We start from the raw sequence: 14,747 nt of genomic DNA, 5'->3' as shown, positions 1-14,747 counted from the left end.
ACTCTCCCTGACTGGGTCTAATTAAGCTATCCTCTTTTCTTTTCTTTTCTTTTTTTTTCTCTCTCCACAGATAGGTGTCAGAATATTGCTGTGTCTCCAAACAGAGGCTTCCTTCTTTCCAGCAGTCAGAAACACCGATATCAAACTTTTGGGTGAGATTACGAAGCACAGATCACTGGAGAGAGGACATCAGAAAAGGAAGACGGGGTGTTTGTGAATTTGCCATCCGCAGACGGACTCCTTCGTCAATGAACTACCGTGTGAAAGTAGCACAATTGGGTTTCCCCGAACAAGCTGTGAGAATTTCACAATCACTGCTTGGTGATTTAATGGGAGGAAAATCATCCCGAAGCGCTGCCTGGCACCTTAACAAAACCGCAACTCAATCATTTTTACCCAGCCCTCCATCGCTGTGGTGTTTACTGATTAGGGAGCGAGAGAATCAATGAGCGGAACTAATCTAAGCATCCTTTAACATGATTAGTGGCGTGATTGAGGTTACAAGCTCCCGTTTCCCAGTAATAGCTGGATTTGTTTTAGCAGCTCATCCTGCACGGCAATCAGAAGTCGGCCCAGACAGTTTCCTGTGGCTGCCTGATGCTACACGAGTTGATGGTTGTATCTTCGGGCTAGACACTTCTCAACAGAGGTCCTTTTCAGCCACCCCCACATGTCAGCAACCTTGAGATCTGTTCATGCCACTTCTTGCTCTGGCTGTTCACCGTTTTTCGGTTGTCATAACATACCCCGAGGGCAGCGGTTGGAGGTGCACAGCTTTTAACCTGTTACTCGGAATAGAGAAGAAGTAGAGCTGGAGAGGAATACCCTCCGCTCCCCTCCCTCAAAACATTTCTGAGCAGTACATGAGGCACACTCTCTCTCTCTCTCTCTCTGTCTGTCTCTCTCTGAAGGTCGTAGGGTTCTCTCTGTCTGTCCTTTATGTTTCAGCCCTGAGGAAAGGATGAGATGAGCTTACTGGTTTTCCTCCACACCTGAGCACCACGGGCGCAAACTGGAATCCAGACTCCAGGTGTGGAGCTCGATCACGCCACTCTGACTGACCGAGATGTCACACGTGGTTACACCTCGCTTGATCTACAAACGTCCCTCTCATATCTCAACATTTCTCGAGCAGAGTTAGGCCTCTGTCCATTTATTACCTCCACTTTTAACAAATTCAAAGGATATATGTTGGAAAGTTAGATGTAGGCCTACACTTGTATACAAATCCAGGAATATTGTACTGAGATTATGATTTGAACTCTTATAAAGATTATTATTTTAATGTTGACAAGGGGCAGATAGCATTAACAACTTCTTATACTGTAACAATAACAACATGTGTTTTATAAACAGATCACATTTTTACCTATAAAAGCTGAAAAGTGACTAATAACTAGCTGTCAAGATAAATGTAGTGGAGTAAAAGCTACAATATTTCTCTACAATATGTTTTGGAGTTGAAGTATTAAGTATACTAAAATAGGAATACTTAAGTAAAGTACTGGTACTTAAGCACTTTACTTGAGAATGTACTTAGTTCCACCACTGGAGGCCTGGAGGTCAATGAAAAAAGGTACTTATTATGGCAGATGTGGATCCTAAGATAGATCTGGATCCCGATGCAAAAACATCTAAGTATGCTGCAATGAAATCGATTTTAAACGCAGATTTTAAGTGAAGTGTATGTATACACTGTGTGTGTGCGCGGGCGTGCGTGTGTGTGTGTGTGTTGTCACTGGTGTGTACAGGAATGCTATTTTACGGCGCCAGACTTTGCTCTCCTTCGGGGGTCTTTCTGGAACCAAACTAAATTTAGTGCTGGATCAGTTCTGGTTAGACAGCATGGCAGCACAGTTGTTGTTCGGTAAGAAAGCACTCTGTGTACTCGCAGACGACCTCACCCCCTCCTCTTCCTCCTCCTCCCTCCCCCCTCCCTCCACTCCCCGCAAAATAATACAGTTTTGTTCATCAAGCGAAAATGATATGTTCTTGAATCACTTCCACACAACGTGCTAAATGATGTTTTCCAGGCTGTACAATAGATCATAGCTCCATAGTGATTGCCCAAGACAGACAGAGTGAAGAAGCCAATTATGAGGAGCAAAATTGCCTTGGGTCAACAATTTTTGGATGCTAGTCATTTTCACACAGATCTTCTCGCTCCCCCCCTGAGGGAGATGAGCCACTCGTCTTTGAAGCCGTGATGAGACGCTGACTGAAAGCAAATGAGGGCCTGTCAGAGATGACAGGAGAAACTCAGAAGCTCCCGATGGCTCAGTGGGTTTTGGTGGGAAAGGGGTCCTGGCGCGGGTCCAGAGGGGTGGCTAAAGGTGGCACAGCACCCCCCCCCCCCCCACCCCCACCCCCCACCCCAGAATCTGATAGCTCACCCCTGTTGTCACCCCGGAGAGTGTCTGAAGGTGACAGGTAGTTGGTTTGTTATTGTCAGCGATTAAATGACTGTGAATAGCTTCAAAGAGATGCAAAACGGCCACAAAATGATGCAAAACAGCCACTAAATGATGCAAAATGACCATTAAGAGACCCAAAAACCATTGTCTCATAATCTGGCCGCACCTGCAGGCTATGTGAAGTTATAACTAGCTGCTATTTATTTCTATTATTTCTTTTTATTATATTTAGATCTGTTTATTTGACATTCCTTTATCACACAATTTACAATGTATTATTGTCCAGGGGTCATTTTTTTACTCATCTCCAAAGTGGGCCCCACCTCTTTAAACCAGTGTCTCAGTCTGCCCCCCCCACCCCCCCACCACCACCATCCAAAACTGTTTCAACCTGCTCCTGTAGGGGTCCTTCGACCTCACTTGCTTCTCTCTGGATTTGTATTTTCCCAGTGAGCGAAGCTGACCAACCTTATTCTTTCCCTGTCTTGTTTGCTGCCCTGCTTTATTCCCTCTGACCTCAAAGAGCATGGAGTCATCATACAGCTGTCAGACACAGACACACACACACACACACACACACACACACACACGCACACACACACACACACACACACACACACACACGCACGCAGCCCTGTGGCCATAGCACCTGTGACACCCAAACCTCTGGGGAGGAGAGACGCTGTCCACCCTTGTGGTTGGATGACGGCTTAGCGAAGAACATAAACAGCGATGGCACGGAGCGCCGCGTTGGGCTTCCCCTGCCTGACAGCTTCCTCCCCACAGTCATGCCTGCAAACTAAACCGCACTCTCAAATAACAATAGATTTTGATGACACATGATTGTGTTTCTGCGTCTTTTCGTGGCACTTATGATTTAATTGTGAACACTCATGGAAAATGAAGCCAACAGACGGCATAATTGTGTCGCCATAGAAATTACAAACAATCACGGACGACATACCAGACTTATTTCTGAGAGTTGTTGCTGGTTGAGAGAACACACAGCTCTGGACTTTATCTGTGTTTTTCAGTCTTGGACATTGTTGTTGTGGGAAAGTTTTGTTTGGATTGTGATGGAGGTCACAAGTGTGTGATTGTGTGTCTGTGTGTTTGTGAGAGAGAAGCCAGAGGAGTAGCATACATTGAGCAGGGGGAGTCAGCTGTGAAGGTGCACGAGGTCTTATCATGTCTTATCACAGCGGCTGCCATGTAAAGCCTACTGTTAGTGCTGCAGGTGTTTCAGCATGGGAACAGCCTCCCCCAGGAGCTTCCCAATGGTGGGGTTAGTGGAGAGAGGGGAGGGGGGAGGGGGAGGGGGGGGCATTGCTGGACTGTTCAACAGGCATTTTTGCTGTGTGAAACCAGTTCACAAACACCACTGCTGCAGTAATAAAAATAATAATAATAATAATAATAATAATAATAATTCGTATAACACGGTGGTGCAGTGGTTAGCATGGTCGCCTCACAGCAAAAAGGTCCGGGCCTTTGCGTGTTCTCCCTGTGCCTGCATGGGTTCTCTCCGGGTACTCCGGCTCCCTCCCACCATCCAGAAACATGCGTCTAAGGTTAATTGGTGGTTCTACAAATGTCCCTTAGGTGTGAATGAGAGCGTGAATGGTCTTTGTTTCCGTCTGTCTGTGTGTTGGCCCTGTGATGGACTGGCGACCTGTCCAGGTGAACCCTGCCTTCGCCCTAAGTGAGCTGGGATAGGCTCCATTTCATTTTAGAAACAGTCGTTTAACAAAGTAAGTTAAGAAGGGTTGTCAATGTGGTTATTAAAGTAATAACAAGGTACGGCACCAGTTTGTGTGTCTTTGTGAGCAAAGTGGGACTGCAGCTAAAGTCTGGATTAATCACTTGATCCATAAAATTTAAGAAGGAATTAAAACCGAGTCGAGAACGATGCTACCCGCTCTGTTACGCTGCACCTCCACACAGTGGGGATTTGAACTAAATGCTAACACGCGTGTAAACCATGTTAACATGTTGATGTTAAGCAGGATTTATGTCTTCAATGTTCCTCATTTCAGTTCAGATGTCAGCCTAATTAATTAGCACTAATTAGCACTAATTATGGCCGAGGTTGCAGTTGTTTTTTTGAATGCAGTTAGCTTGAGATCACGAGTTAACGGTTTTGTTATTTCGAGAAAACAAAGCTCGCTTTTTCGTGTTAAAAGGTTCATTTATCTCGTTATCACTAGAAAATTATATATTTCTAGAAATGACTCGATAATTTGTCTTTGCATTTCTATAATTTACATTGTGACCTTCTGACCTTGATGCCAAAAGGTCGACAAGGTCATTAAGATTCATCTTTGAAACAATAATATATAAACCAAATTTAATAGCAACAGTTGATCAACAACTTTTGGCATTTTTGCTAAAAAAAAAATAATGGTTAAAAGGTTATTAAATGTTTAATCGATTATCAAAACAGATCCTGACTAATTTCCCATCAATCAAAGTCTGTTAATGGAATAATCACTTCAGGTTTGGAACATAACTTGTCTTGCATTCTTGTTTTAAGTTTGTGCATTTTATTTTGCTTTCTGATGCGTTTCACGCTCCAACAACATTCTACTCTGTTCTTTTTTTTTTTCTCTCCGTCTGCGGGTGAAAATCCATCATTTCACCCCTGCTGCCTGCTCAATTGACCGTCACACATGTAAACACCGTCTCTACACGCATGCGTCTCATCACCCACTGCGAAGATCTCATCCGCCATCCCGGTCCACCCCGCCCTCCTGAGTTTGCCCCCCCCTCCTCCCCCCTCCCCATAGAGGTATGCACTCAGCCTTGTCGTAGCTCTAGGCAGTGCATGTTCTTGTTGTGGGTTGAGCAATTGCGTTAGTCATTTCGCATTCCAAATTCCTACCCCATGCCGTATTCACAACTCTCTGCCCCCCCCCCCCCCACCTAAATCCATTTCCCTCTTTTGTCCTCGTCTTCATCGTCATTTAATTTTCTCTGTGCGGCGTCGGGGTGTGGGGATTCGACCCAGCGCTGATGCTATCTTCTCTTCAGAGGCGGAAGTGTTGTCGGGGTTAGATGTTTGACCTGGGGCTCACAGGTTCCGATTACAGGACCGGCCTGCGCTTTGTGTCCTTGAGCAAAGTGTATACCGAGCCTTCCCCACGCTTCAGTTAACATCTACTGTTCTTACACAAATGGGTGATGTATAAACTCGAAAGCTATGTAAGTTGTTATGGATAATATATTTTTGCTAAGCAACGCAAATATAATACATATTGCAAAGAAATGCCTGAGCCCTGCTTTGCCAATTCGTCTTCATCTATCAGAGCGTGGAGCAGTGCTGCGGCCCGACCCGGCATAGTAACCTTCACCTGAACCAAGCCAGCGCAGACAAAAGAGATAGTGTTACCACCAGCGTCACCCCACATTATCTGTGTTATTCAGTGTCTCCGGGTGACGGGGAGAAGCTCCAGCGTGCAGCAGGCCGACTGTAGCCCACACCCGCACAGGAAAACCTCACTACAAACACACACTCGCATATCACTCTCGCTGAAGTGACCACAGGTGTGTGCACGGCAGGGAATGCTGACACGCATATGCAAAAACAAAAAACAAAAACTTTGTGCCCTCACCTGTCTCCTGCCAGGACTGTTTCGAACACATCCACAACACAGGAGCTTGGGTATTGCGCCCTTTCTCAGTCCAACCCCCCACCCTGCTCAAAGCAGCCACCCTCGGGGCTTGTGCGTGCGAATCCGGCTGTGGACTCAGCAGCCCCCATCGCTGTGCCCCCTCCACTCAGGGTAGTGAGGGAAATGAAGGCTTTAGGAGTTCATTATAAAACAACAACAGCAGCAGCAGGGGATAGGCCTCCTGGGGCCACAAACTATCCCCTCTCATCCCTCCATCCTCGTCTTCCTCCTTTATGTCCCTCAATATCTGAAGCCCGGTTCGCCCTGCTGTCCGCGACACACTCCTCTGTCTCGTTCTTTATCCTGCAGCTCTGCTCCGAAGAATGCAGCTTTTTTAATACGAAGCATTCATGTTGAATACAGTTAAATATTAATCTACAATATCAAATTTTTGATGCGTTGATATGGTGAGTCAGGAGTTTGACCTCATCCAAAACACACTGATGTCTTTTATGTGCTGCTGAACAGAAGTTTCTAACTTTATTGTCTGAGAGGGGAAATTAGTTTTCTAGCAGAGGATACATGCACAGGTTTATACAGGTAATATTATGCTGGTATCAGAGAGACCAAAACATATTGTTGCTGTGTTGTGAAAGTCATGAATCTCCACATCTACTTTTCAGTTTAAAGAACTACCTCGTTTTTTTTGTTTTAAATTATGAATTTGACCTCAGAAGTAGGAGGATTTTTTCTATTCGTGAAGGAGCGTTTAAAGCGACACTACTGTATGTAAGTTTTGTTGAACAGTATCTGCTCAAGCAAAAAAGGGGTTGAGGAATCATAGAGTCAGCAGATTGACTTTAATCTAGCTGGAGTCGCTGTCATATCAAAGTGAGACTGTAGGAGAAAAACCTCTGAATGTTTTAAGCAGTGATGCATTTTATTGCTGATGAATTAAAGCATCTTTTAAAAAAAAAAAGAGCTATTGTTAATTGGTTTTAACAAAGTATCAAAATTCTAATTGGCCAATATTTCATTCTGGAAAGAAATTTTGTAAAAAAAAATATTGCTTTGTTTCAGCTCTGTTTTAGCAGAAAAAAATAATAACTTATTTATATGCATAAATAAGTTATTACTTTTTTAATAAATGACTTTTTTAATTATATTTAATTTCATTTAATTTAATACATTTTTAATTAGACTGACTATGTTTAGATTTTTATGAGAGATCTAGAAGGAGAGGATAAACTTTCAAGAAGCATTTGTTTTCTGCTGTTGTCATGTGGCTGAATTTAGTGACATTTAACTCGTCTTATAGTTTTGTCATTAAAGCAAACAACTTTTTTTTCTTTGCAAAATATTCCTTAACGTTTCATTAAAAAAACATGTCTGCTTCTTGTTCCCAAAACAAGACAATTATAGTCATCAGTTTTCTCCAACAATACCTTACTGTACATCCATAATATGAGATTTCTTTCAAAGGTAATTAAACCTGTGAGGAAAAAGTCATTCTGAAATTGTCTTGTAATTCACTGCAATATTTGGGGTCTAATAATGTGTAATCATGGTAATTAGAGAGCAACATCAAAAGCAAGCACAGCACGCGCTATAACTGCCTCACACAATAGCCCTCTATACGCTGGAGGTTTCACCGATGCCTCGCAAATGAGCGCAAAGTTATGATTCACGGATAATAGCGCATGAAGTGCTCTCATCATCGTCATGGGGGCGACCCGTTGTAACTTTCTATTGGTGAATTGGGGGTCAAACGCTCTGCAACACGTCGCTCCTCGTGAGTCATCACCTTTGTCATCATCGTCATTATGATTGTCAACATGGTTAGTGCGCCGGCCAGAGGCACAACACCTGTAAAGCGTGTCTCCCGCCCACCCACCCCCTTCGCCTTTTACTGGGCGGTTGAGGGCGATGCAGCGAGACCGCAGTATTTTCAGATGAAAAGGAGGGCAGGGCGATATCAGCAGGAAGTGGTTTGGCTCGATAGATGCAGGGCGCAGAGTTTCAGGCAGGTGCGTTGCACTGATTGCGTGTGGAGTGTGTGTATATGTGTGTGTGTGGGTGCAGAGTTGAGTGTGGTCGCCTGCAGGCATCTGAACAACACACACAACAACAAACATGTAGGTCTTACAAATGTACGTCCATTTATTAATCTTATTCGTTTTAAATAAGAATGAAAAGCAACAAGATAAAAAAAACAAACATTTTCTTTTGAAATATGGGGTTATATATTACCAAATTCAAAAGAACTGTACAAGCGTCTGAAATATGATATTTAAAACAAATGCAGAGGGGAAGACATGTATCTACAGAGAGGACAACGCCGCACAGCTCATAAATCTTACTGATATTTGCCAAAAGATGAAGTGAGGTAGAAAAATTATGATTCCACTTTGTCTGGAGCCCTGACATGACTTATATTCATATCATATATATATACACAGCTCAGAATCACTCAGACAAAATGTAAACTGGCCAATGAAAATAAACTATATGGGTCCAACTTGCACTTTTGACCTGCACACATGGACACATAGAGTATAAAGGGGCAGTAAACATGGCGATTTTCTTTGATGAGCAATTTGGGAAAATAAGGAGCGTGATTGGCCCACTTCAAAGACATTTAGAACAAAGATGTGGCTAAATTAGACTTTGAAGACCAAATGGTTCAGTTAAGCAATTTGAAACTTGAAAGTATAGCAAATATCTGCTTCTATAAATAGTAAAAAATAAAGGAGCATGGCTGGTATGTTCACAAATTGAGCTTTTTTTTTTTTTTTGAGGGATTTTCAAAGACAGTGTTTGGTGTTTCCCTCTTTATTACCTCGGGTTGTTTCCCTTTGTTCTATTGAGAACACTTTAGTCCACATGTGGAGATTTCCATAGACATTTCCATAAGAGCAACTGAAACCCAGCTTCTTCCTTTACACAATAACCCTGTTAATGCTTGTAGTTCCACTGTACATCAGTGGTTTTAATCAGCCCTTTAAATCTTCCAGTGATTCTAGCTAAATATATATTTAGACCCTAAACATGAATTATACATTTTGTATCATATGTAGCAAGAGCAACTCAAGTGCTTTTTACTCAGAAGAAGAACTCAAAGTTCTCCACAGCAGAAAGTCCAACACAGCAGACAGAGAGACAGACAGGTAGATTCCTTTTAAGGCCGTTTTAGCCTCATTGGCAACATTGATTACAGGAGTTAAAGTTATAAAGCAGCAGTACGTCAGACACAAAGACCGGTGCAATAAATAGTCAAATGAAAAGAGGACAATAACAATACAACAAAGTCACTGTCAGAGCTCCCCGGCAGCCGGGGTTCGGCATCCGGTCCAGTCCAGTACCTGTTTTAAGAGCTTGTTTCCCTCCTTGTGGGGGATTTCAGTGCATCCAGCGAGAGGAAAGCAGGGTAGTTTGAAAGCATCCTCACCTACAGCGAGCTGCTGCATATCAAATCAGTGATGATTAGCAAAAGAACCAGCGATATTATAATGTTAAATTTGTATAATCCTCCCAAAATAGCATGCAATTCAGACTGGAGATCTGCAAGGACACGCTCTGATGTGAGAGATCTCTCAGTGTGTTGTCTATCGAGTTTATAGTTCAGTCTTTATCACATTTGACTCAACGGTTCATTCTTTTCTTCTCTCAAGTCTTTGCAGACTGTCTTTATTTTTTTCTGTCCCATCATCCATTTTTGCAGGTGTACACCTCCTCTTCCCTCACACACGTCTGACACTCCACGTGGCAGCACCAGCGCACCTGGCAGTGGCAGGACAGGCTGGTGAGACGCATGGCCGTGTTGTAACCACGTCCGCAGCACAGACTCTGACAGCTCGTGTCTTTGGCACACGACCGGCCTCCCGTACCCGGGGAGTAGCGGGAGGGCCTGCAGAAGCTGGGGGAGTCCTCCAGGTAGACCAGGTCGGTCGTGCGGAGGCTCTGGCCGTGGCGGCGGGGGCTGGCGAGCTCCGTCTCCCCGGTGGCCGCGTTGGTGACGCTCAGCACTCGCACCGCGGTGTCGTATCGGTACTTCAGCAACCGCCCGGTGTCGTGGAAAGGAGACAGCTGCTTCCAGCAGGTCCGTACGGCGCAAGAGCCGGAGACGCCGTGACACTTGCACGTTGTTTTCAGTCCGCTCTTCACCGCCTGAGATGGGAGGGGAAAGAGGAGAGAAAAAAAAGGGAGAAATGTCAGCTCCTTCAGTTTGATTCATTACCTGGGCTCTTATCTGGGAGGTCTATCTGGACGGAGTGAGACAGTTTCCTGCGGGGTGGGGAGTTGGGGTGTGTGTGTGTGGGGGGGGTGGTGGTCTGTGGATATGTGCCTTTAGCTCACCTCAGTCAAAAATTTTGACATAATGGATTGAGTGGGACTGTTCAGAACGTCGTATTTCATTCACCTTGCATTTCTCACTTGGACAGCTCGTGCTATTATTATTTTTTTTTTTTTCCTAAATGTGTTGAAACTAGCCTCTCTCTCCTGTCTCCCCTTCCCAAGGCCCGAGGCAGAGGTGACAAACAGCGCAGACGGTGGAATCTTCCCTCCGCCCTGTTTTGAGTACATGCCTGCTCATGGAAAACATCGATAAGAATTTGTGCTGAGGAGAACTGCCAGAAAATATGAGCAGCGGTTTTGTGATGAAGCCCCCTTTAATTTAGGTTAAAAGTTCAGTGAGCTTGATGGTCAGTGATGAGGAGTGCAATCAGTCAGCTGCTGTCTTCGGCGGGGGGCCAGAGACAGGTCACACAGAGAGAGAGCCAGAGGGGACTTCTGGGTTGAAGAGTTCTGCTCAGTTCCTCCCACTGCAGGTATGAACCCCTCGGGCGCTTCAGAGCACCATTACTGTGAGGTGAGAGGGATGCCGGCCACTTCATGTTTTTGTTAACACGGCTCCTGGTCTGTCTTTTCGACCACATGGCGTAAACTGGGGAAAACATTTAACTCAGTGAAGATGAGATAAGATCGTCTCCTTCCTGTTGTGTTTTTTTTTCCCTTGTTTTTTGGTCTCCAGCAGGTCTGTGTAGGTGTGAGCTGCAGGAGTAGGACCCCGGGGGCGCTGCTGTTTGAGAGCTGCACACTGGTGGTTATGAACATTAGGTGGATTTATGAAGAGCACAGTGATCCAGTAAGTGGAAAAAAATGCTTGCTCGTATATTAAAAAGAGGCCACGGTTATAATCGTTCTCTCCGACATGAGACCTTTAATTTTACGTTGGCCCGCACAGCAAGCTTTATCATGCCTGAGAACACCTGGCTCCAGCCATCTTGTCTCCTTGCTGCACTGCCTCACCCAATATGTTCTCCACCCGAGCCGACGGTGGCAGCAAATAAGGAGGGCGTTTGTCGGGCGGGCACCTTGAAAAATGTACAAGTGAGGATTACAGTTCTGTAACCTCTGATGCACGGGAGCGTGTCAGAGCTGTAATTGTCATGTAAAATTGCAGCCCAGCTAATTGAGCTAAGTGTGGCTTAGGTAACAGTGTTTTTGTTGCCCTGGGCTCTGGAAGCATCAGAGACGCACTCTCGTCGAGGAACATTTGATGTAGTATTTTTTGCACTCACCCGAATTCCAACGTTGATGTTGTGGGCATCCACCTGGGCCCTCAGGTCCTTGCTGACCCTCTTCTGGCCGAGGAACTTCTTGAGAAACTTGGTGCTGTATTTCAGGTTGTCACCGCAGACCCCCCACTGCCACGCCTCTCGATGCTGGATGCCGGGGGAATCGTCGCACGTGCACCTCTCCATTCGGCCTGAGCTGCATGCTTTGGCGAGTGCATGGGTCAGTGCTGCAGAGGACACCGCCAGCAGCAAGGCAGTCTCCTTGAATGCTGGGATAAAAAGCATCAGAAAAAAAAAAAAAAAAAAAAAATCTAAATTTATATCTACAGCAGTCCATTTGTTAATCTGAGACAGATCTTTGAATACAAGAGCAGCTTGTGGTATGTGTTCTCAGTGTAAACTGTGTGTAGCTTCAGGGTTTAATTCATCATTTACAATCATCAAAATCCCTTTTGTGCCAGCGATTAAGCTTTTAAGCCAAAATGTTTACAAAGGGCTCACTACGTTGTCATGGCTTACAACAACCTCAGCAATTCTGCAAGTTTTCCTGTGTCATAATTCCTCTCCTGACCTTTCCTTCTGGTCGTGCACTGTTATTTGCCTCACCCAGAGCCATCACCAGGGTATATTTTGATCCAATTAATTATTATTTTGACTGGGAAGGATTTTCCCAGATGAAAGTAATCGCGCCACCCTTTTCCTCTGGGAATGGGCACTTTCCTAGAGATAAAAATAACCACAGGGCTTGAGCGCTCTCCACCGCACCGCATTTCTTGGCTTCCTACTCCCTCATTACCTCTGTGCTGACCTGTTCATGTTCTCCCACACACTGATATCCATATGCATCAAGCCTGGAGAATCCTGAAGCGTTTTACGTGCACAAGGGGGGTTTTTGGGCTATTGGCAATATGGTGATCCAGGAGTAGTTAATTGATTGTGTCAAGGTATGCGAACAAATTCAAGTACAGGCAACCTCAGGGAAGGGTTGTGTTAAGTGAAGTGATTCAGAGGAGTCGCCGGGTATTATCTGCACAAATTCTTTGGTTCTACTGAATGACGGCAACTTTAAATACAATACACCACAGTCACTTTTTCTCTCGTCTTCTCTCGACTCTCTAAACGCAAACGAGCTCACAATGGCAAAGTTAAATAAAGTAGCATTCACTCCAAGTGAAGTAGTGCTAAATACTGAGAACAGTTTTATGAAAGAGTTGAAGCTTGTTTCTGTGTTGTAAAGAAGTTGTGAGTCCTACTTTCCAAAAACTCAAAACACTTCAAAAAATATTTACAAATCCATTGTATATTGTTTGGTAACTATTTGATACTTTTTGTACATGACACTTTATATTTCAAAGTGGGTAAGATAGCCTTTCCTGTGTGAGACTTGTAAGTTGAAATCATTACTAAAAATGATCCGTGTAACTTTTATTATTTTTGATGGATAACAAACATGTTTGATTACACTTTTGAAACTTTTTAGCTGGTGATAAACTCTCTGATTGTCTTAGTTTTCTCATTTTTTTCCAGATGACCTGGTGTTTACATAAATGAATGTAATGTTGCTACAAACATCCACAGCCCTGCAGGAAAATGTGGTTCTGCAACCCAGTGCGTCTTGCTTACATACACTTTGGCAGTACAGATGCTTTTATATAAAACATGCTGTGCATCTGAGTGAGTGATGAAAATGAAAAAAAAAAAAAAAAAATCGGCTAAGCACCTGTCTCACCCAAGATAAACAAAGATCAAGACATAGGAAGATTAAAGATAACAGTTAAGTGGCCTTGAGAAAGAAACTTTCTCACCAATATCACTTCAGTCAAATTAATGTGTGTTGAAATTGAAGGCTGACTGAATGCCTTACCTCTTTTCAGAAGACTGCCCCGGCCATCCAGACTGCAGTTCCAGCGCTCGTTCCTGAACTGATACCGACACTCCAGCAGGCTGAGGCGCACCGACTCCCGGAGCGTCTCGGCCAAACCGGGCTCCCTGCGACACAGTCTCTTCTGCCGCCTGGTCAGAGTCATCTGCTCGCACTGCTTCAGGTGGGCTTTTCCTGTTGGGGCTTCATTGGAAAACGGACCTGGTAAAAACACCAAGGGTTCCCGACCTGTCAGCCTTGAAGTGGAAGGAAAAAGAAATACACATGAGAAACTTTAATAAAAAAAAAACCTGGGACAAAATAAATATAAAACAAATAATCTGTAGTGAAACATTTCCCAGTAATTATTCTCTCTATCGCTGCCATTATTATTAGGACAAATTTGTGTGCTGTAATTCCTTGGTATTTTATCTGTTTGCAAATGTAAACTATAAAACCAATTTTTTTGTTTTAGTTTTCCTGACTGATGTCCATGAGTTTCAAGTTTCGGTATTTAGGAAAAAAAAAAAGAGTAAATCCTCAAATCCTGGCACAACGCATAAAAATAGCCTGATAATTAAAGTCAATTTGGTTGAGATACATTTTAAATTACAAATGCTGATATAGCCTACGTTTTTTGCAACAAATTAACATGCCTATTTGCGACATTGCAGAGGTTTACAACAGGACAAACAGTTAAGTTTAATAGTTTCTGCACAATTACGCCTGCGTAATTTGGCTAAAGCTCATAAAAGTTGTGGTTCTGATCTCTTCCGCGAATTAAAACAACAAAGGCAACAAACTAATAATGGTCAGTAGTAAAAAGTTAATCGTCTGACCCAAAATAAGCTGCAGTGTGCGAGAGAAGGATGCAGAGTGCAATGATTCGCAATAGGCAGGCGGTCCTTGGGAGCCTTGAGCGCATGGTGCCGGGTTGGCGCTGTTCTTCATCTCGCTGATTCTTCAATGGAGAAAGTCTGAGCCATCTGGTCGGCGCTTCTCTTTATGGGGCCCCACATGCACACCGACTTTCATTGCAGAGCGCCAGGCCCAGTGCACCGCTGGGAGGCAGGGCTCTTTGGAGGAGGAAGCATCATCTTGCCGCACCCTCATTGGATTCTGTCAGTACTGTTACTGTATGTTCCCTCCCATTGTTACGCCACCCAGGTGGACGGGGCTGCAAAGCCACCGGTCTTATCTGCTGTGTGCACCCGAGTACCACAAACACATTCACGTCTGCGTTTATTGTTACGCACTCTCATTTTAAAGGCCAGAGACACTT

The 14,747-nt window shown here is 44.2% G+C and overlaps 1 protein-coding gene across 1 annotated transcript; it reads right to left on the bottom strand.

Annotated features, from left to right (window-relative positions):
* Positions 1 to 8,174: 8,174 nt before the first annotated feature.
* wnt9b (wingless-type MMTV integration site family, member 9B) lies at positions 8,175 to 14,390 on the bottom strand. Its single transcript, XM_069148491.1, has 4 exons — positions 14,305 to 14,390; positions 13,469 to 13,722; positions 11,608 to 11,873; positions 8,175 to 10,192 (listed from the first exon to the last, which is right to left on the bottom strand). The coding sequence occupies exons 1-4, from the start codon at positions 14,388 to 14,390 to the stop codon at positions 9,731 to 9,733; spliced, it is 1,068 nt and encodes a 355-aa protein (XP_069004592.1). The 3' UTR covers positions 8,175 to 9,730.
* Between the last annotated feature and the right edge of the window lie 357 nt (positions 14,391 to 14,747).

The sequence above is a fragment of the Embiotoca jacksoni genome, unplaced genomic scaffold (genome assembly GCF_022577435.1).
Source record: "Embiotoca jacksoni isolate LCO1_2020_lvr unplaced genomic scaffold, fEmbJac1.0.p SCAF_15, whole genome shotgun sequence".
Taxonomy (NCBI): Eukaryota; Metazoa; Chordata; class Actinopteri; family Embiotocidae; genus Embiotoca; species Embiotoca jacksoni.
This window is presented reverse-complemented; position numbering and strand designations above follow the sequence as displayed.